Source organism: Manacus vitellinus, unplaced genomic scaffold (genome assembly GCF_001715985.3).
Source record: "Manacus vitellinus isolate BGI_N305 unplaced genomic scaffold, ASM171598v3 scaffold_0_pilon, whole genome shotgun sequence".
NCBI lineage: Eukaryota > Metazoa > Chordata > Aves > Passeriformes > Pipridae > Manacus > Manacus vitellinus.
In genome coordinates, this window is record NW_021938789.1 from 60348985 (window position 1) to 60371220 (window position 22236).

At 35.5% G+C, this 22236-nt stretch overlaps 1 protein-coding gene across 1 annotated transcript in view; it reads right to left on the reverse strand.

Moving 5' to 3' along the window:
- Positions 1-2930: 2930 nt before the first annotated feature.
- PCDH10 (protocadherin 10) overlaps positions 2931-22236 on the reverse strand; it is a 37382-nt gene continuing 18076 nt past the window's right edge. The window contains 3 exon segments of the mRNA XM_018074205.3: positions 2931-7749; positions 10057-10131; positions 12059-12154. Of these exon segments, the coding sequence (XP_017929694.2) occupies positions 10097-10131; positions 12059-12154 (131 nt within the window). The 3' untranslated portion in view covers positions 2931-7749; positions 10057-10096.

A 22236-nucleotide genomic window follows, 5' to 3' on the forward strand; every position in this document is an offset into this window, starting at 1 on the left:
ATAGATCTAGGAATATTAGCAATGTGTTCAGTAAAGTGGTAGATTTCACTCTGTGAATTAAACACCTAAAGAGTTTGCATGCAAATGGTGGTTCCAGTTTATACCAGATAGAATGGAAACAGGAAAGCAATCTCCTCAGTCCAGTAAAACATCATGCAGACTTCAACTATTTTCTGTTACTGCATTTCATGTCCTTATTCCTGAGCAGTGGGAGGTCTGGAAATTATTTATATAAAAAAGAAAAAAGGTAAACTACCTGATTTTGCCTGGATTTTTTTTCCCGAATAAGCGGTACTTTTTGGATTAGATTTACTAAACAGCACACAATTTTACTTCATTAATAATAAAATTAAAATAATTCCTGTAACACGGGAAGTGACAACTGGAATTAAAGTAGCAAAACTAAACCCAGGAGCCTTCATATTGGTTTCTATATGATAAGGGCTAATCGAACTCCACCTTTAATTATAAAGGTACAATTGGTGAGTCTGTTACTAAACTATTCATAATGCCAGGAACCCCTCAAAAATAGCTGACATAAATGGTGAAAAGCACAATGAAGTATCACCATTAAAAAGCAGTATTTGGAGCAGAATACAATAATATATCTGGGAAGGAACTTTGTAAATTGTGAAGGACAAGGAATGTTCCAGGATGTTTGATTCTCAGGGTCAGGGCTGGCTCAGGACCAGTGCAGCCAAGGGTGGCCCTGTCCTACTGGGGCCATGGTTGGAGGTTCCCTGGCATGGAGCTGCGAGATGGCCATGGCCAGGTCATGGTTGGAGGTTCCCTGGCATGGAGCTGTGAGATGGCCATGGCCAGGCCTGACCCTGGTTCCCTTCACTGATCCTGATCCAGACCCCCACCCTGAGGCCAACAGCACAGCTCAGTCTCACACCATCCATCCCTGTGCCCAGGGAGATGCTGAATGCCAGGGCTTCCCCCCCTTCCCACCCTCTGTGAATAGGTCTAAAAAAGAATATGATACCTCAACTGCCATTATTTTTCAATTTAGCTGTGATTGATGTAATATAAACGAGTACTTGGAGTGCCAAGGAGCAGATTTATTTTTTGTTTTGGGTTTTTGTTTGCTTGTTTGTTTAATTTTTAACAAATCGTTTCCAGCAGCTCAGTGAGGTTTAATGATACTATTACAAGGTATATTGCATTTCCTCCCTAGATTATATTAATTACCTATCTTTTACTTCCAGCACTCTGTCTCTCTTCTCGTTCTTTGTTGACAGCCAGAATATAAATCAAACCAACCCTCTCTCAAAAACTGAATGGCTGTGAGCTCCAAGGGCATCATTTAGCTGCATCTTCAGGGGGTTGAGCACGAGAATGTTTGTTTGCATTCATCTTTTTTTTTTTTTGCAGACAGCATAAGCAACAACAAATATATTGCTCTCACAGTGAAATCTTTCTCTTTTGTGATATCTATGTTCCTGAACAAAGCACTGTTTAAGCACCAATTAATGTCATCTATGAGACTAAGAAAAGCAGGGTACTCTCTCTTTCTTCTTTCTTCCTCTCTTTTTCTTCTTTGCACAGGAACAGTGCCACACCACTGCTTTTCCATCAGCAACCCATAAAGTTCAGTCCTAAATTATTCTGATACCTGTCCAGAAAAGCTGTAGTGATGGAATTACTAGGGTAATGGAGATGAAATTACTAGGTAATTCTGACATCAGGTTTCATGTTGGTCTTTTTTCCATGTTATTCTCAACAAATGACAATACTCTCCCTCCACTGAAGTGAACATGCAAACCCTTCAGAGGACTGCTTTTAAACTCCAAGTAAAAGTCTAGACAAGAAAAGATGACAGGAAACATCTTTCAATCTAGGTCTGAAAGGAGCTAATGTGCTTAGCACCTGTTTGTTACCTTCCAGAGAAAAACTTTCCAAACATTCATTTTTGAGGTTGGTATTTTCTTTGCTTGTTTTGCTCACATTTTCAACCAGCAGCTATGGCACTGTAAGAAGACTCTGCTCCAATGAATTTTTACTTTTCTGAACTTCTGCATAGTAAAGACATGAATCTATCTTTTCAGGACTGCATTTCTGTTTTTGCTTAATTAGAAAACATGAACAGTGACATCATTTAACCTGTGTTATTTTGCTTTGAGATAAAATTTTCAGAAATGTCTGTTTTAAACTGACACACAGACATGTCCAAACTTCCAAACTTGATTGAGCAGCTTTTTAAAAGCAGAGCTAGTAAAGTTTCCCTTTTTCTGATGTCAAATAATTTTATCGTAGGCTGCACTTGCTTAAAAATGCATAAAGAAATGAAAGCTTCCTTTGGCTCTCCTTCAGATCACTGCAGCTTGGGCCATTGCCTTTAATAGAATTAGGCTCTGATGCATATAAAATCCAGCTCAGTTTTGCAACCTGAACGTTTGGATCCAAGACTTCTAAAACTTAAGGTTGGTTTGGTTACATTCCCTTTATCATGTTGCCATAAGGCTTTGTTATACAATACATTGCTCTTCGCTGTTAGTACAACTCAGAGATGGTTATTCAAAATATGCTTCTAAGTTGAGCATCAAATAAACTTTAAAGTGCATGTGTTTGAAAGCATATGGTTTTCTTAATTGTTTGGCTTCAATGGTTTTTCCATATTGTATAATATACATCAATATCATAGTATATATTAACTTATTGTCTTAGTCGCTCTTCAGTAGGAATGGTAAATGTTATCTGAATCCTGTTTGCCATTTTTGGTTTCTTCTGCTTGCCTAAAGTGGTTAACATCCAGAGGACACTTTAATCAGTGCTGACACAGAGAACTAGAGAGCTTTAGTACAGTGTGTTTCATCTTGACTCAGCAAAATTTTCAGCACTCACATTTATACAGTTTTTTGACAGGATGCTTCTTAAGTGAAGCATCTGCCTTCTGGAGAACTACACCCACAGAGATTTCATTTTTCTTGATGTCTGTTAATATCATGAACTTTATTAACAAATTCAAATTCAAAAACAATTCAAGAAAGCTGTCCAAGTTAGTTCTTGCTCATTTCTTACATATGAGGTTATCTACAAAAGCACAGATGCTCAACAATGGCTGTGTGTATTTGTTAATATATATGTATACATTTCTTAAAGACAAAATGAAATAAAGGAGCTCTTTAAGAAGAATTTGATCTCTGATTGTAGGGATCAGTGCAAAGGATTTAACTCACAGTTTAAGAATTTCTCATGGCACAGTATTATAGTAAAATCCTACTGGCTGCCTTTTACATTACTGCAAATAGAATAAACAACTTTCTATTCTTTATAGACATCTGATGCTAATGTTTTGCAATCAAATTGCAATAACTAAATGTATATAAAAGATGCTTATTTTGGCCCCTATACCTACGTAGAGATTTTAATTCACAAGTCCAAATGCCATAAAACTCAAGACTTGAACATGGAACAATGGCAGGATAAGATCAACTTTCTCCATGTAAGACATACAAATATTTAACAGCCTTGCAAAATTGCAATGGCAATTTATCAGCCTAGGAAGACTATCTATCCACCCTTTACCCTGAGGAATGATATTACTTTAAAAAATAACAAAAAAAACCCTTCTATGAGCAGGTAACATTTTGGAAGTCAAAAACTGAGTTGTGTGCTTGGTTATGGGTCTAATGCATGAAGAAAGGGCCAAATGTAATTCTTTAATGCAAAAATCCATTATTACTGAGGAACAAGTCTAGTTTTGTAGTACCATACATGTGTTTCTGCCCTTCTATTTGCATTTACTGAAAGGAGCATATTTATGTAAGAAAAAATCCTGTGGCAACTTACCAGAATTTGAATTATATATATATACACACACACATATCTTCCCTCACAACTATATAGTGGCTATAATGTGGGAATCTTTACAAATTGTATTTATCTCTGTATTTTCATTTCACTTAATTTTGCAACAATACCAACAAAACATTACTACACCTTGTTCAAATAATTTGAGAATCTGTTCATGGAAATACTTCTTTTCTTTCCCTCAATAAGCAGAATAGTAAAAACTTGTATTAAATGATTGGAATTTTATTTCAGGTAGTAAAATGTTTTAATATTTCTAAGTTTTGGAAGAATCCATCTGGAAGAAACAAAAGTCTGGTTTTGAAGAATTTGAATAGGCAAGCTGCTTAGAAATCCATTGCTACATATCTAAATCAGGAATTGAAAAAAAGATTTACAGACCTGATTCTATTTTGTTATCCTTTATAAGACCCTGTCTTCTGTGCTTGAACTCTAATTTACTTCAGTAAAGAAAGACAGTTCTTCACACAGACAGCTTATTCTATTATGCTCATAAATTGTACATTTAAACATTAAATATTGCTTCAAATAGCTAATTGAAGGACAGAACATTCTTACCCCCTACAGCTGTGCACAGATCACATCCTCCAAAGCTTAGCATGCCCTACTAGGAACATTACAGAACAAGACTGAGAGCCTAGTCTGTGCTTTTTCTCTGAGGCAAGTTTAAATACCCTTATATCATCCCTGATAGGTATTTTTGAACTGTTTTTGAAAACCTTCCTTATCCCAGTTTTATGGGCATATATTTCCTCTTAATATCCAATCTAAACGTTTCCTGACTACTTCAGTTCACTGTTGTGTCCAATATACAAATCAGAATCCTTCAACATTTGCATCACATACGCTTAAAGGAAGAGGAAAATACAAAAGCTGATGTTTAAAGGCATTTACATACCTATCTCTGCAGATAGGCACTAGTAGCGTGATGGAATACATGGGAGATGCTGAGCAAGACAATTTCAGTGGGAGGTGGCTGGATGCAACAGGTCTCTTCCCCACTAAAACAAAGAAACGGGAGAAACTGAGCCTCTGTACTGCCCAATTTGGTTTTAATGTGCCCTAAGGCCTGTATCATCAAATGTTGCTGTACCAAAATTCACAGTGAGCTAGGGAAATCAGCAAAAGCTACATCTTTTTCTCGAGAGCTCAGGCTGTAGCACCTAAAATCTTCCTTTTCCTTGACAGTTCTACATCCTAGTATGATTCCCCCTGGGACTCTCTCAGAGAACTCAGAAGGATTTCTGTGTATACATGGACCAGTGTCTATGGTATTTAACATGAAATAAAAATAAAAAAGATAAATAAATGTGTGTGTACATCACACTGTTGATGCTAAGAGTTCACTCTTGGAAATTAATGACAGGGTATGATACAGTTGATTTTCCAGAAAAAATGGCATACAAAATGTGAAGGTAGTTTCATTAAATAAAAATACTTTGATTGTTCATGAAACAGAAACAAAAACCATTTCCTTTTTCTCCCAAAGACAATAATTTACAGTAAATATCCATATTAAAAAGTTACTTAGAAACAAAAAACAGTTTTAAGAAGGGCAAGGACTTTCTTGCTTTAAAAGCAGAGACAAGAATATAAAAACTCCTTTAAATGAAATACTTGTCACAAATTTCATTGTTTTTCTTCATAAAATTAACAATGCCTGTAGGTGACTACAAGTTTTACTACCTAGGGCTTGAGGAACAATTCACTGTTGTGTTTGCTCAATCGACAGCTATTGTTGCTGTTTGTTTGTTTGTGTTTTGTATAACATATACATTTTTAAAAGGATCCCATAAAACAATTTGTAGTTATACAAATGTGCTAGATGTATACATTAAAAGTGTTCAACAAGCACATTTTTTTTTGTTTGGAGTATTAAATTAACCTTCAGGGTTTGGTCCACTGGCTGCACAAAGAACTCTTGTAATTCGATAAGGAATTTGTTTGGATCCATAGCAGGGCAGTTTCCATACAGGTGATTTATATTCTCCTACCTAACAGAAACTATCATTATAAATCACAAGAAAAACCAAAACCAACAAACAAAAGGAAGAAACCCAAACTCCATCACAACGTGGCAGTGGCTGCCTACACATTCATCCTGTGGCAGCATTGGTGGGAACAGCAGAATTCCTATATAATGGCATGATCCAAATTCCACTGCAAACAATAGGACATTTTCTCTTGTCTTACTTAATATTGAATCATCACTAGGAATTGGTTCCAATTTGGCTAAACATTGGTTGATAACATAGTGTGCTCTCATTTGTTTTCAATATTTGACATACGAAGATACAGTGGGGGGAAAAAACCACAATACAAAAAAAAAAAAAAGAAAAAACATTTTACTAGATTTTTACATTTAGTAAATGGTACTTAAACTCCATGGACATGAAAGTAATTTTAAACTTTACCTTTGAAATTTTACCTTTTTTCAATATTTCATAAAAAAGAAACGCTCTAAGATACTGTTTCAGACCACAGAATTATTACAGAACATAAAGATTATATGCAAGGGCTTAATCCTTTTCCCAACAAAGATAGTGGCTAACACCATTTTCACTCCAATGGGAGAGGGGTCAGCTGAGAATGTGCCATGTTCCTAATTGGAAATCTCCTTTGTGATAAAAGAGTCAATAGTTTGGCAAATACTTTGCCTTTGTAATTTCAATTCTATCAACAACTATTCCTAGCCACAAGAGAAATATTTTTAGGCAATATACTTGTATAGTTTCACAAAACTATGTCAAAGAGAGATGTGTGGGTGTTTGTGTGTGTGTATGTATGTATGTATGCATGAGTATTTATGAGCTTGGGATGATATTCTTAAAATACTTAACTTCACTTACATTATATCTTACATTGCAAAATGTACAGACACCCAGTGTTCTTTTTAACAACATATACAGGTGAATTTATAGAGCCTTGAAAAAGATTTTGTGATTCTAAATTAAAAACCATAGAAACATAATCAAAATAATGGAGAGTGATTTATACCTCTGATAGTACATAGCGCTCATTCGGGTAATATTGACAGCTGCATCTTTGGCATTGAAAATTCATTACAATTTTTAGACAAAATGTTGTTGCTTACAGCTTTTTCTTTTTTTTTAACAAGAAAAACAGGATTGACCAAAATACGAATATTGGGGAAGTACTATTAAAGGTTTATTTCATTTTTGTTTTTAGCAAGGATAGCTTAGGAACCCTGAATTATCTTCTCACTTTAGTGTATGGTGTAGACTGTATGAATCCATTTAAAAATCAACTAAGTTGTACCACGTTTTTCGGAAAATTATATATAATATAATATATATATATTTTATATTTATTTAGAAGCTTTGAAATAGTACAGTAAACACTTTGCAACACGGTGTATAAACTACAGAATGTCTTTGATAATTTTGTGGGTCTTCAGATTAACAACATTTTTATGACCCACACGTGAAAAGAACATGATCACAATCTCTCTTGTAAAGTTGGAATAGTTTGGGGAACACTCAATCACACAAAAATAATATAAAACAGTCAAGTTTAAAACAGTGATATTGCATTTATAATGCACATCTCTTTTATCTGTACGATTGGCTTCTTGTGGTGAATATAAACATCTAAAGGGCTCAGTGACATTTTGGAGAGAGAAAGATATATAGTGCTGTAAACAGGCACACACTGATCAGAGAGGCAAGATCAGTTGCCTCTTAAGTTTCTACAGTTCTACACATTTCAACTCATTTCTCAGGCCTGCTGAGAGCAATTAGGTCCTATTGTTGGCCATGATGTCTCCAACAGCACACAAATCCTTCAGTTACACAGAACTGGATGGCCAAGATAATGAAGTTGAAAGTTGATGCTTTTTGTTGGTCGACTTTTGTGCAAATCATGCTGCTTCAGGTAAGTCCTGTAGAAGTGACTAGCATATCCTTTTCCGTGCTGCAGGAAAGAAAGAAAGACACTTCTGAGAGAAAAAAAAATAAAAAAATCAGTCTCCAGCAGTTCTTAGGTTTATTATGTCTTAGAGGGTATGGAAACAATCAAAACTTGTCACAAACTGCCGCTTCAAATTCCCATTATAGCAAACAGTTTAATGTAGATTCACTTTTCAGAGAAAAGTCTTTTTGAGGCTTGATAGTCAGAATACCCAATTTCATAGGCTGTTTTATTATTCTGTCTAACATGTCATGGCAAGTATTCCAATGTGCCTGTACGGAATTGATAGAAAGACAAGGCAAATAGTCAGTTACTGGTTCAATATTACTGGAATTTCACAGCCTAATTTTTCCCTAGTTCAGCTTGTTATTTGAAGCAAGAGCTAGACTTCCCCCAAAGATTCAGAAGCTGGTTTTCCTTCTCTTTCAAAGTGAACCATTATCCTCATCACCAAATGACCTTTTAGTCTGGTTTGACAGACGAAAATATGGTGCATTAGTGCTACAATTCAAATTTCAGCATTTACTGTCAGGCTGGAAATTAACTCATGTTACACGGATGAAGAAGGTCAATGCATTAGCAAAGCCATATCCTAATCCACCAGCTGTGGTAGATATATTACCTCAAGACACTGGCTATTCTAATTGTAATTGGGAGCAAAGGTAAGAAATGATTTGTACTAGCACTCAGGAAGACCCTGGGTTAAATTCTGATCTCAGTCACACACAAAAACAAGGAATTAATTCACTTGCTGAAGTATTATTATTAGCATCATCATAATCATCATTTAGTAAAGCTTGTAATGATAAAATCAGGTTTTACCTTAGCTCCAAATCAATTAAATCCCCACCTCAAATTACATATATTTCTGCGCATGAAGTGTTACAACTAAAACAAAAAGGAATCTTATCTTCCAAATGAAACTTTGAATCAAGCCATCCATATATGCAGGTTGATGTCTGCGTGTTGACACATAAACACATCCAGTCTCCATTCCATTTAACATAGAAATATACATTAGCTGCAGTTATTCCCTATATATTTATTCACTAGTAAAGGTATGAAATCTATCTACTGCATCACAGGGAAGTCAAGGCTACTTACAGGTGAATGTTACCATGGGTGTTGTATGTTCATCTAATCTAGCCTGCCTATACCATAGGACGCACACAGGAAAATGTTGAAATCATTTCTGTATAAACTGTCTTTTCAACATACAGACAATTGCCAGATGTGTTATTAGCATTAAAATTAAAACATCTAATATACAATGGTTTGGATGTTTCAATTCTGTGGCAAATTAATTGCAGACTTAAAAAGAATTTTTAAAAGCTTCCACTAGCTATTTTTTAAACATTGTAATAAAGATTAATGAGATCAGAACCTTTGTGATATTTTGATGCAGTATGCAATCAGATTAATCAAGTTTCTAGATACCTTTTAAAATATCTTTTTAAATATTACAAGAAACAACCATTCCACTAACAGTAATAAAACCAGCAAAACTTATATTGGATCTTTTAAACTTTTTTCCTGAAGTTCAGTAGTAATTTCAGCTCTCTTGTAAATATTTAAGCATAGTCGTCTAGATTGGTGTCTGCCACTGAGGAACTCGTGCTGCACTACAGACATAGGACTTCGATGGGAGAAAGATATACAGAGATACAGCTGGGGCAATCGCTGCTTTCATGTTGCACTACTGTCCCACTCCCATCTGACACAGTGCCTTGGTGGGGTTGATGTGGTACCACCTTGCAGATAATAGAGAGATTGAGTTATTGGCTGTGTCTGGCCTTTTGCCATGTAAATTGATGCATTTTACAATTTTTAATTTTCAGTTAATATGCTTATATTACAAAACAATCAGGCCCTTTTATAGCAATAACTAAATGTTGTACCTTAGGTTGCAGAACACCTGCAACTCTCCCCACCTAAAAAAATCCTTTTCCCAAATCCTAAAATATCCTCTGCCAACACATAAAATGCACCGGATTTCAAAAGCAACTTTTGTACTCCATGGTTGTTTGGTTGTTTTTTTTCTGGTTTTGCACAGAAATTTATGTGCAAGCAAATCTCTCCATGTCTATACCAGTTTCCGTCTTTTTACAGATGGGGAATATAAATCAGAGAGGTTAAATGGAAAGGAGGATGGACTTAGCTTAAAACAGAGGGCAATGAAAATTCTGACATCTGTTTCTAGCTCTGTGTGTGCGCATGCATATGTAGTCATAAATAAACTTTTAATAAGAAACACTAAGCCTCTCTGTATCACAGCTTCTCCATCTGTAAAATGGGAATAATATTGCTTACCTATCTCCTAGAGGTGCAGGAAGGTTTAAATCACTATTCTTTATAATCCACTTTGAGATCCAGAGATGGCAAGTGCTATAGAAATGGAAGTATCAGAGTCAGTGTAAGAGCTGGAAAAAGAACACCATAATTTCTGGTGCCTAATATCTCCTCTGAGATCACAGCTCTCTCTTTCATCCCTATTTTATCTCCTGTTCTGAACTCTCAAACTAGTACACAGGGAACTTCAGGTCTGTGTGAGTACATGTACTAGTCAGAAAGAGGGCTTTAATAATAATCAGTTTCATAATTCTGCTAATGTAATTATACTATTTATACATATATTCTAACAGTGTTTGATGTGAACAAGATGATTAAAGAATCACAAGTATTACAGTTAAAGTTCTTAGGCTATGGGATTTGTGCTGTGCTGACTATTGATCCTTCCCCAAACACCTGCACAAGAATTTTGCGTGTTACACTAAGAGCACTTAATGCATAAAATTTATATGGAATAAAATACAATAAAACCCAGCAAAAAATATTAAGATTCATTTGTTACTCAGTACACACTAGTAAGCCTCCCATCCACAGTGAGCTAGTTCTGTGTAGACTGATAGGAGAAGACATGTAAAGACATCGGTGGTAGACAAACAGAAGAAGAAATGAAAAATATTAACATAAGAAGCAGGAGAGAAAATAAAATATGCAGTGATTATTCCTAGCTCAAGGATCAGAAATGAACAGAAAATACTGTAAAGTCCTAGTCTCTTTAGTAAATCTTCCCTTCACCCTGTTGTGAATCATCCTATTGCATCCAAACTTGATGTCGGATTACTACTTTATAGCCGTGAGTGCAGGCAGGTACATTTCCTCTTTTGGCAAAGCCTAGGAGGGATTGCCTGTACTTGGAACACCTTCAAACTCTGCAAATCAAATTTTTTTCCTGATTAGCAGTGGTAGCTAATCTATCAAGGACAGAGAAAGGGTCCACTGCTTCCCTCCACAGCTGGCAACACAAGCAGAGAAAGAAAACACATCCTATATCTTTTATAACTATTGTCACTTTCCTTCTGGACTATTTTTTAGAGTTCTATAAACTCCCACAGCATTGTATCTTAACAACTGGGAGTCTCCCCAAGTGCCAACAGCCTGAAGATCCAGATGAACCCCTAGATAATAAAATCTCCAAAGAATATCAAATGTCAGGCAGGTTGCTGCTGTTACAGAAATACTCCTGATCCCCCTTCACTTGGGAGAAAGATGACCTAAACCCCTCTCTTTTAAATAAAAAAAAAAAGCAATGCAACAGGAGAATGGTGGAAAAGCCAATATGTAAACTGTCATCTTGCTGTTTCAGATCCAAATTCTTTTAAGTTCACACAATATCCAAGCAATATTTTTCTTCATATAGGTTTTCACAAATGGGCTTCTACACAAGCACTCAACTCATTGCCTTTCCTTGTGTGTCCCCTGTAAAAACTGTGTGCTCCACCACACCACCCACACAGGTGTTCCCCACACAACACAGCAACTGACACAAGGAACACAGGAAGCTGTAACCTCCTGTGTTTCACTCAGAAACAGCTCAGCTAGTCTGGCTTCATTTGTAGTGAGCAATAATTTAAAAAGGAGTTAATTGCCTCCTAAGCATTATGGCAACGTTGGTTTTAAATGTGCATTATTAATTTTAACTATCTTTTCGTTTTGATGGTTCGCTTTACAATCTATATGTTAACTGTAGTAGATGAAATATGGCTCTTCACTAAGTTCCATTAGCTTCAACAGAGCTAATGGACAATTCTAGTGACAACCAACAGACTACAAATTCAGCATTCCAGCTCTAACTCAGCCCAACTGACCAGAGACCAGGACCTAAGCACGGGTAGAAGGTATTCTCTATGAAATAACCTGGCTGTTCCAGTTAACTTGGAGTTCAAGTTCAGGTATCAGCAGCTATATTTTTTGGAAAGAGGTCAACAAGTGAACGGGAATGCAGAGCAAACTGCCATAGCTCCCTCACCCTTCGTAGCGGTGCATCCAGGTAAAGGGTGAGACACACGGCTGGGGCTGGGGCTGGGGGATGTAGGATGGGGATTACTCTGCTGCCACCCATGTTCTGTGGATAAAAAAGTATTCCAGTCATTGCAGGCGTCAATTCAGTATCTTTTGCAATCCATTAAGCCTTTTTTTTTTCTTTTTAAAATGAGCTGTTACTCAAAGAAGTTTGTTAAAGCATTGCAAATAATATTTTATGAAAATTCTATTAATAGCATTATAAATAGAGATTGTCTTATCCAGCCAAATAAACTTCAGTACACAAATATGAAAATAGCATTTTTCTCATATATCTTTTCCTCATGAATTAGTTTAAAGGGAACTTTTTTTTCTTTTCTTTCAAGGCTTTAGTGAACAGATTTTGTGTTTCAAATCTTTGTATTCTGTAGAGCACATTTGGATAAAATAGCTCACATCCCAGATGCCCATGTTACATTTTATACAATTAATATGGGTTTTTTAAAAAGGAAGATGGAACATACTTGCTTTTTTACTTGAAAATATGTATAAATAGTTAAATAACATCAACTCTTCCCTAATGCCAGTGAGTCCATTGGCTCTGGTGACCACTGTTTGTGTGCTTTATGCATGTCTGAAGAGTCCTGAAGGTGTAAGGTAAGAATGAGACCACACTCTGTCTGTCCAATTCAGGCATGTGACAAGACAGGGAAGGCAGGAGAATCTCCCACACGTGAAACTGCCAGTTGCCCCAGGGCAGAATTTGTCCCTAATAATGATATGCCACTCAGTATGGCTGAAATGTTCCTTCTGGGATCTACAAAACCCAAGATATAAATATTGTTTCTAAAATAAACCAAGAGCATTTGGACTGATGGGTACAATTATCCAGATTTCATGTGAAACAAAAAACCCAATTGTGAGCATCAGGTCTTCAGGCTGTGAATAAATTAGAGTAGGACAAAATGGAAAAGTTTTTAATTGTTGCACTGAAACTTTTCTGGAAACAGGCTTGCTTTTAGCTGAATAAATAACCCCCACAGACCATTAAAATCTTTCCTTCCTTTGAGAGTACATCTCTACTTCTAGAACAGATATGATTATGCAACCCCCCCTTTTTTGTATAAAAAACCCTACATAACCACATATATTGTCCTTTTCTTTTGTCTTGCACTAAGCACATTTCCATGTTTATATTCACTTAAACCAGTTCAAGAAACAAGGATTTCCAACCATGCCAAAAGTTGACAGTGCTGGATGCTCCACTGGCCATAACCTAAAGAACATGACAAACAACGTTACATACTCCAGGAAAAGTGGGCAAAATTGCACTTTGCACTTAAATACAAAACTGCCACTTTTCAAATTTGAACACCTTGTTCTAGATCAACAACTTAAACAGATTATCACTCTTTTTCAAAAAAAAATTTATTGACCAAATTGCTGATTTACACCTACTGCCTTATTAGCTTAATTTCAAGATTGGAAAATACATTATTAAAGGATATTTTGATGTTTGGAACATGTTTTGGTAACTATTTTCATATGGCAAGTGGGATGCCTGATGCAAATGCTGACATATCATGACAGTCACTGAAATAATGTTTCTCTGGTACTCTGAGAAACTTGAGTGCTCTGAGATTTATATGCTACATGGACTTAGCTGATTCTCTGAAAAAAAAAAACAAAACAAACAACTTTTCAGTTCTTTAGAATAACTATCCAAGTCTCAGTTTGTGCAAGCACTAGATAAAATTTCTCTCTATTTAGGACTAGCCTTGAGCATAGGCTTAAGTTTAAGCACTGACCTTAATCAACATGTGCTTTACATTACGCACATGACTAAGAACGATCGTCTTTTGAATCAAGTCCTGCATTTTGTCATCAATGTTCTGTGGCACACAAGATACTGTTGTGTGCATTTGATTTTCTGTTCTAAATGCTGACAATTTTCTTTTCCACCGTCAGCAACAGCCCGGTGGCACAGCAGATGTCAGATTTGATTTATCTCTGGTTGCCATTATTTACTACCGAAACAATGCTTTTTAGTTACTACAATTCAGCACAGAAACTGCTAAGCTATATTCTATAATGTACCATAAAAATACAAAGACAGTTTTCCCACAAGATACAGTGGGAATAAAGCATCTTTGTCTTTCTGTACTATTATAACCATATTATCTACCTGAAAATACTCAAGATAGTACATGACATCAACATGACATCAAGATAGTACATGACATCAGAGAATCATGGAATATTTAATTTTGTAACAGTTCTTATAATTATGTACTGTGTTAAGACCAATTAAATAACTCCTAAATTACTCCTGATGTATGTCAAACTTACAGCACAGAACATATTCCCTAAGAGTATTTCCAAATTCTCCATCAACAACTTATTCTAATTGTATACATGTTCTAATAGCAAATTCACATTCTTCCCAATTTACCTATTACAAGCTGATAATTTCGGTACGATCCTCAGTAATACCAATATTTGATTCCTTTTTTTTTAATAAAATTTGCTTAAATGCTTGCATGCAACAATAATTTCTTCTCCTCGATCTTCTTTTCTTCTTCCTTTATGTGTTTTTGGGGTAGTTTTTTTAAAAATTCACCATTTTTTATTGCACTCTCCCGAAATCTACAGTATATATCTCTTTAAGCTGACAAGCCCAAAAACTAACATGTCAGTTTGAGGATTAACCAATGCAGAATACACTACAGGCTGGCTACAATGTGACTTAAAATTTTCAGTGCCCTGGGGAGAAGAGGAGGGATATGAACACTTCTCTTAAATTGCTCTTAAGTGCCTAAGTTCCCTATAGATTCAAGGGAGAAGTAGACATGTAGATCACCATTTGGTGGCCTTTGGAGGTATCTAAATTATTCATGCTGGATTTGGCCTGAAATAATTAAATTTACTTGTTCTTACATGAGATAACATGCAGTACAGCATTACATCAGCACCACAATGTGTATTCCTACACAATTTATGTTTGCCATGATGTCTATTCCAACACTCCTCTCTCCTAGCAGGGATCAAGTGTCATTAGGACCTGACAGGTATGTTCTGACTCTTTTTATGAATATTTTATTTTCTGTTTCTAAAGCACACTGCTTTTCATGAGCAGCATACACTCCGATTTCAGAGTCCTTCCCAGTTTACCAAGATAACACACTTAAGTGTATCACATAACCTTCTCACAAGCCTTTCAAAACTTCCCTTTTTCAAAAACACATATTGGTTTGGTTTCTATCCATAAACGTAGTTTGCCCGTCACCCTTCTTTGTCACTTAAGACTACCAGAATGGAATGATTTATATTCACATTATTAAAATTTCTCAACCATATCAAGCAATATATTGGGGCCATAGAGTGTGATCATATCCAATCTGCTTTCAGGAATGGTCCCTGGCATCATGTCCCAGACTTGTTAGGGAAAAAAGTGAGTTGACAGAGGCTAAAGGCAGGCCAGAGAGTGTAAGAGTACAGACCATAACATTCCAGTGGTGGGAAGGATCCTATTTAATTCAGTAGAGCAGTCATAAAGAATATTGGAAGTACAAAGCACACTGTCCTTTATCTCCTGTAGAGCAGGAAAAAAGTTAGTACTGCATCTCATTTGTAAGGTAGAACCCTTTTAGATCTCAGTTCCTATCAATGCCCACAGCTGTGTGCAGCTCCATTCAATTGTCATCTAAATTTCAATCGAGAATAGATGGATGTCAAATTAAAGCCCAAATAGGCAACTAAAAAAGTCACAAAGTGACAGAATTTTACTCTCACTAAAGATGAATCCACAATATCAGCATCTATAAAATTCCTTATGAATAAAGAAAGGTTGTGTTCCAGCAGTTTCATAATGAATCCTTTTCCAGGGCTGAATGCAGCCGTGATGCTGGAGGTGAAAAGATAAAGTCAGAAGACTCGGCTCACTTGCAAAAACAGGAGTCTGTCACCCCTGTAACTCCTTGGGTGAATCCACTCTGCATCCTCTATTTTTCCTTTCTAAGCTACATTACTTCTGATAACCTGTGAAAGTGTCATGTAAAGTAGCATCATTTACATATATGAAATAGATTCATGTGTATGCAAGAAATGCAGATTTACTCTTGAAATTCATACATGCATGTAACTTTCAGGCAGAATTTGGCAAGCAAGTTCTGAAAATTTGTCTCCCCTTTCTTCAACCAATAAAGAAATTGAAGAAAGAAATCAAATCACCTCAGAAGAGTTTGGATTTTCAGTGGATCCATATCATATTTAGTTCTTCCAATATTTCACTAGGTATTGAAGTTAAAAATAATATTCTAATTGTATCTCCTACTTCCTCTACAAGACGGTACCAATACATAATTTTTCACTCTTCTGCCCTCACCACACTATGTTTCTAAAACAAATACATTCACAGTTACTGCCCAGCAGCAATCATTCCACTGCTAGCACGGAACTGTAGATTCTCAGTGGCTGGTGCACAAATAGAGCTGTTTACAGGCTTGCCAGATAAACAGCAACACTGATCCCCACAGTGTGCTTGTCCTAACACCATAAACAGATGCAGCTCCCTCTCTTACTGGTTATTTGTTGCATTCTTTAAATGGTTTTTCCTATTTTTTCTACTTTGGTCAAGGGGAAAAAAAATAAGAAAAAGAAAAGGAAGTCCTCAAAACTTATAGCAGGGGAAATGACTGTGGAAAATTAATTATTGTGTACAGCAAAAGAGCCAAAACAAGTATAATTTCCTCTGCTCTGCAAGCCAAGAAGTTCCTTGGATGGAGGCAAGCAGAGAGGAGAAGACTTTGCTGTGCACAGACCCAAGATTAAGCACATATTCAGTTCTCTAGCTCCTGACTGTCACAATAAGGAGGTTTGTATATTGAAGAGCAGCATTTATTTATAACTAATAGAATTTGCCTACCAAAAATAAATAACTTTAGTGCCTTTGAAAATTTTAGCTGCAAACATCTCTTTGCTTTCCAAAGAATCTTGTGTCCCTAAGTGGCTAAATTACTTTTGTCACAGGATTTAGATTTATAGGACAAGAGGCATTTTTGAATTTTAAATCAGTGTTACACAGTAATCTTAAAAATTACTTTAAAGTTTCAAGCAATCTTTTTGCTTCTTCATATTCCACTGGTAGGAATCCAGAAAATGGTAGTTCATCATTTAAAAAAAAAACATCTCCACAGATGGTATGTTCACAGCAGACATAAGCACTCTCAAAATTGACATAAATGAATAAATATAGCACTAGTCTGAGATAGTTAAGATATACAAGACTTCTATGTGTTCCAGTCAGAACTGGCAAAAACAGACTTTTACAGCTATTAGAAGAAAAGAAATAATTCAAATTGTATATTTTTAAGACAAACTAAAAATATAATTTTCTTTCAAATAAAAGTTACTCTTTTTTTTAAACTTTTTCAATTATTTTCCTGCACTGTAGTCGCAAAGAGTTCTAAAGACATCAAAGATAAAAGATGTTATGTAAATCTGAAAGTGGGCACAATTTTTAGTCAGTATTTTGTACAGTATTGGGTACTGTTAATTCTGTCCAAGGCCACAGTTATATAGAAACTGAAGCAAATAGTATTTAAATATAAGACCTGACACCTATGCTTTAAAATTAAAAGAAGAATTCTCATTTCTTTTTCTTATATTATTTCCATAAAAATTGAATAAAATAATGCAATTTATAGATTTTATTGGGCTACAGCCAAGTTATCTTTGCATATTTATATATTCTTTTTTAATTTGGCTTTCTGAACTATCCATTTGCTTTCTATTGCTGCAGTAATGCTCTGTGTGTGTTCTCCCCCTGAGCAAGAGCTGCAAGAGGAATACATTTGTATGAACAATGCAAACCAGTCGTGAATGTGAGATAAAAATACCTTTCAGAGGTTATGCAATAAACACTGAGCACTGAATCATCAGAAGTGGTTTATTAAAAATCATAGAGTACCTACAATCATGAGGAAAAATACATCACAGTCTTGCTCTCCCCCTATTGTATTTTAATTAGTGCAAGTGTTTTATTTCAGATTTGGGTTTGGTTTTTTGGTAAGCTTTATTTACCTAATATTTACCTAACACAGATGATGTATCTGAAGTAGCAAAACTGAGGTATGAGTGAATAAATCTCAGCGTTTCAAATAAAGCAAAAATGGGAATGCTCTATCAGACTTCTTAGAAAAGGAAAAGTTTTCAATTAGGTTTCTTAGCATTATTAGAAAGTGGCTTTTCAACTCAGCCTCCACTTCTGCTGAGCAATTTTGTACGTGCAAAGTCATTCTCATCTGTGCAGAAATGCGAGCTGTATCCTGTACCAGAGATAAATTCCTGAATATAAGTGAGGAGTTTCACTCTCTGTGGCAGGATATCCACACGATTTTAACATTCTTTCTGACTACAAAACTATTCACAAAAGAACAACTCTTTGACTGTGCACATACCATTTGTTCATTCATGTCAATAAAAATTTTGTTTCACTACAACTTCTTTTTTTCTTTAATCCAGCATTGCAATGTTTTTTTCTTCTTAGCCCGAGAACTGTAATATGTACATGCAATTTATTGGTGCTAATTTCTTTGCCTTTGTTTCTGTGCCTTTTTACTTCAAGTCTGTGTGAAAACCACAAATTGAATTAAAAAATGATTAATGAAGGGATCAGACAATTCACAAATCTATACCTGATTTGTATTAGAAATCAAGTAGACTAATTTTAAAAGCAAAAATGTAGACAGGCCTCATTTTTAAAAATTAATCAAGTGTCCCATTCAAAATAACTGTTATTGATGTTTATGCAAATGGAATACTATAATGTCCATTACAGCTGTGATAGAACACAACACAAAAGACCACCCAAACAATTTACAGAAATGACATATAACTAAACAAAAAAAACAAAGAAAATTCTTCTTCCATCATACTGAATGCACAAAATTGTTATTTCCTTCTCTTTCTTGTTTTTAAGTTGTTTCAAGACAGTAAAGACTTCTTGCTTAAAATATTTTTTCATATATTCATGTCAAATATCAGCAGAAAATGTTCTGTTACATATCCTGGCAGGCAGAAATAGGCCTTTATGATCCTATCCAGATCAAAATACACAATAAATATTTACATGCATTTTTTTATTCCTTTGATAAATAATCAAAGGATTTTGAGACACTTCTTGTCCTGGCATAAAGACATGAACATTTTTCTTCTCTAGGTCATTTATTCTAATCTAATTCAGGGAGATGTATAATGATCTAAGTTAAAATGTGCTCTGTGCTACCCCTGTGGCAGATTATCTGAAATAAAATGATTGTCCGATTCCTAAACATTCAACCATGCAAAGACTTCCAAAAGCTTTTTCATTTTATTTGTAAACCATCTTGACTTGGTTAGGTCAAGTTGAGCAGGTGATAAGTATTTTGTAGAACAAAAGCATCAGGTTACATGTGTCCTTTCACAGAAACACGGGGACTTGTGCTCAGACCCAGCTGCGTTCAGACCTTCATGGTACCTCCACTGCAGAGTCAGTGGCAATCCAGGATAAGAAGCAGAGGCATGGAATGAGACCAAGCTCACCTTTGATTTCTTTGGGTGATACTAACTAGTCTCATCCAAATCATTTCACTCTGCACCTATCCAAGGGAGTGCTGATGCTTAGTAACCAGGCCACACAAATCCAAATGTCCAAACAAAGGGATTTTTTTGCCCCCTTCCAATTCACTTTGCTCAGGCATCAGCTCTTTGGGGAAGAGAGCAGCTTTTTTATTCTCTATGTCTTACCTAACATGACAAAATCCTGGTTCATATATAAAGTATGTTGATGGTCTTGGCAATAATTACCATGATAATAATACAGTTCCATCAGTGAGAGTGAAGACTCTTGGGTGTATGTAGAAAGTGTTGCAGAGCTAATTAGGGGGTTACTTTATAACACAATTATTATTCCAGAATGTCTCTTTGTATAAACACTGTTATTCCTTGCAGTAAATTGTGTCATTATGTAGTTTATTTTAACCTGCTTTCAAAGTACATTAAGTATTGCCAAAGTAATTTTATTTTAGAGCAAATTAAGCATTTCTACATGGGAAGTTAACATATTATGGCAATTTTTGGCTAGTTTTAGTATATTTAAAAAAACCCTAACTTTTTAAGAGGAAGAAAAATTATTCTATCACTAGTGTCAGTAGGTAACTTTAGGAAAGCTCTAAAGTTTTACAAAAGAACTCTCCATCTAGAATAAACCACAATTACATTAAAAAAAAGAAAAGCTATTTCTTAGCAATTATAGATCAAAATACTCCTGAGGTGGATGTAATGTTGCTGTTTCCACTGTTACTGTCTCAGGACGTGATTCAAAGTATTAGAAATAGAGCAGAATCAGACTGATCAGGTATTCATTGTGAAGATAGTCCCTGTTAGATATCCTACAGAATGTGGTACAACAGAGTTTGAATCTTGGATTAGGGGTTTTGATGACTATAGTAATATTAATTATAAAAATAATGGATAATATAACTACCACTGAATGAAAAATTAGATAGAAATTGTTAGAATCTATTTTAAATATATTACACAAATATATAGGAATTGTTTAAAAGCTACATTTTATTTTCCTCACCAGTGTTATTCCACATATTTTATTTCTCCAATCAAATTCCGAATCCCTTTCATGTTTTATGAACATTCAAGTCATTATGAAAATTTCTTAACTGTCTGCATTCACGTGGATGAATAAGAAGTAGTAAGTGTTAGTTACACAGTAAGAAGAATATGCAAGTTAGAAGAATCCTGGAGTCACTCTATGAGAAAACTGTTTTCAAAAACCCTAAAGTTTACTGATCCCATCACAATTTTATAACTTGTGCTTATTATAATTAAACATATATAAAAATATATATTCTTTAAAATATACTATTTGAGTACAAGGAGATCTACTTTCAGTGTACTCTGCTCAGTATAATATGCAGAATTTGTATATTCATGAGTGAATCCAATGGCTTAGACCAGCATGGTGAAACTTTGATAATGGAACACAAAGAAACCCTTTCAGGTATGAGGGTTTATATATTTTTCTACATTATAATTTCTAATATAGCTGCTGCTGTTTTCACTTAACCAAGCAATGACCAAAACCTGCGGCAACAAAGAACCAAATACCCAAATGCTCACCATTAAGCCTTTAGTTTCAATCATGCCAGGAAGTTTGACAGGTTGCTGTATTATTTGTGTCAAAAGGGTATCACTGTATCAAATGTGTATGATCTGATCAGATCATGACCTAGTTGTCCTTCAGCTGTTTTGCTGCCTTGCTGCTCTCTCGTTATTGAGAACAGCACACGAAAGCGCCCAGCTCACCTTCTCTGTTTTCATGCAGCTTCCTTTACCTCATGTCCCTATCACAGCTTGTCTAAATCTGTTAGTACTAAGCTTTTAACATGACTTTGCACAAAATATCTTCAGTATTGTTGCCGTTATGCCATGTGTTTCTATGGAATGAACAGACTGTCTAGAGCAACATAGTGACATGTTCTGTGTAAGGGTTTTGTAATACTTTTTTTAGTGTATTTTCAATTCAACTCCTTTTTACAACCTGGCATCTTATTTCCTTCCTGCTGGTTTTGTACATTGGGGGACACTTCTCAGGGAATTATTCTATGGTCTTTTTCCTCAAGATGAGTTCAAATTTCTCATGATTATATAAATCACATTTATTTATCTAAGTTTCTGTATTGAATATACTCATTTGAACACAGCGCAGGAATCACCAAGCAGACACACTGCTATGGCACCATGAAAGCTCCACGTAGATCTACCAGTTAATATTTGCAGCTATTCACTAACAGCACAGCTCCAGTGAGTGAGTTGGCTCAGCTATTTCACTGTGCTGATATGGCTCTGCAGCTTCCCATTCCACAGCAAGCTAGCTTGGAAGCAGACGGGGTTTTCTGGACCACACCTCACTGCACAACATGGGTATATTAGAGACTCAATGGACCTAAACCACTTCATGTCATCTGGAAACACCACCCCCTTTTTCTCATTGCTCTTTCTAGATAATTAATTTTTTTAAACTCCATAGATCTCTGCATAAACACTTGGGGAACTCGGCTTCTGCTGAAATGTTCCATTTATCCTTGATTTTTTCCTCTTAGGCACAGAGAGTCTGGTAATGCTTTGCCC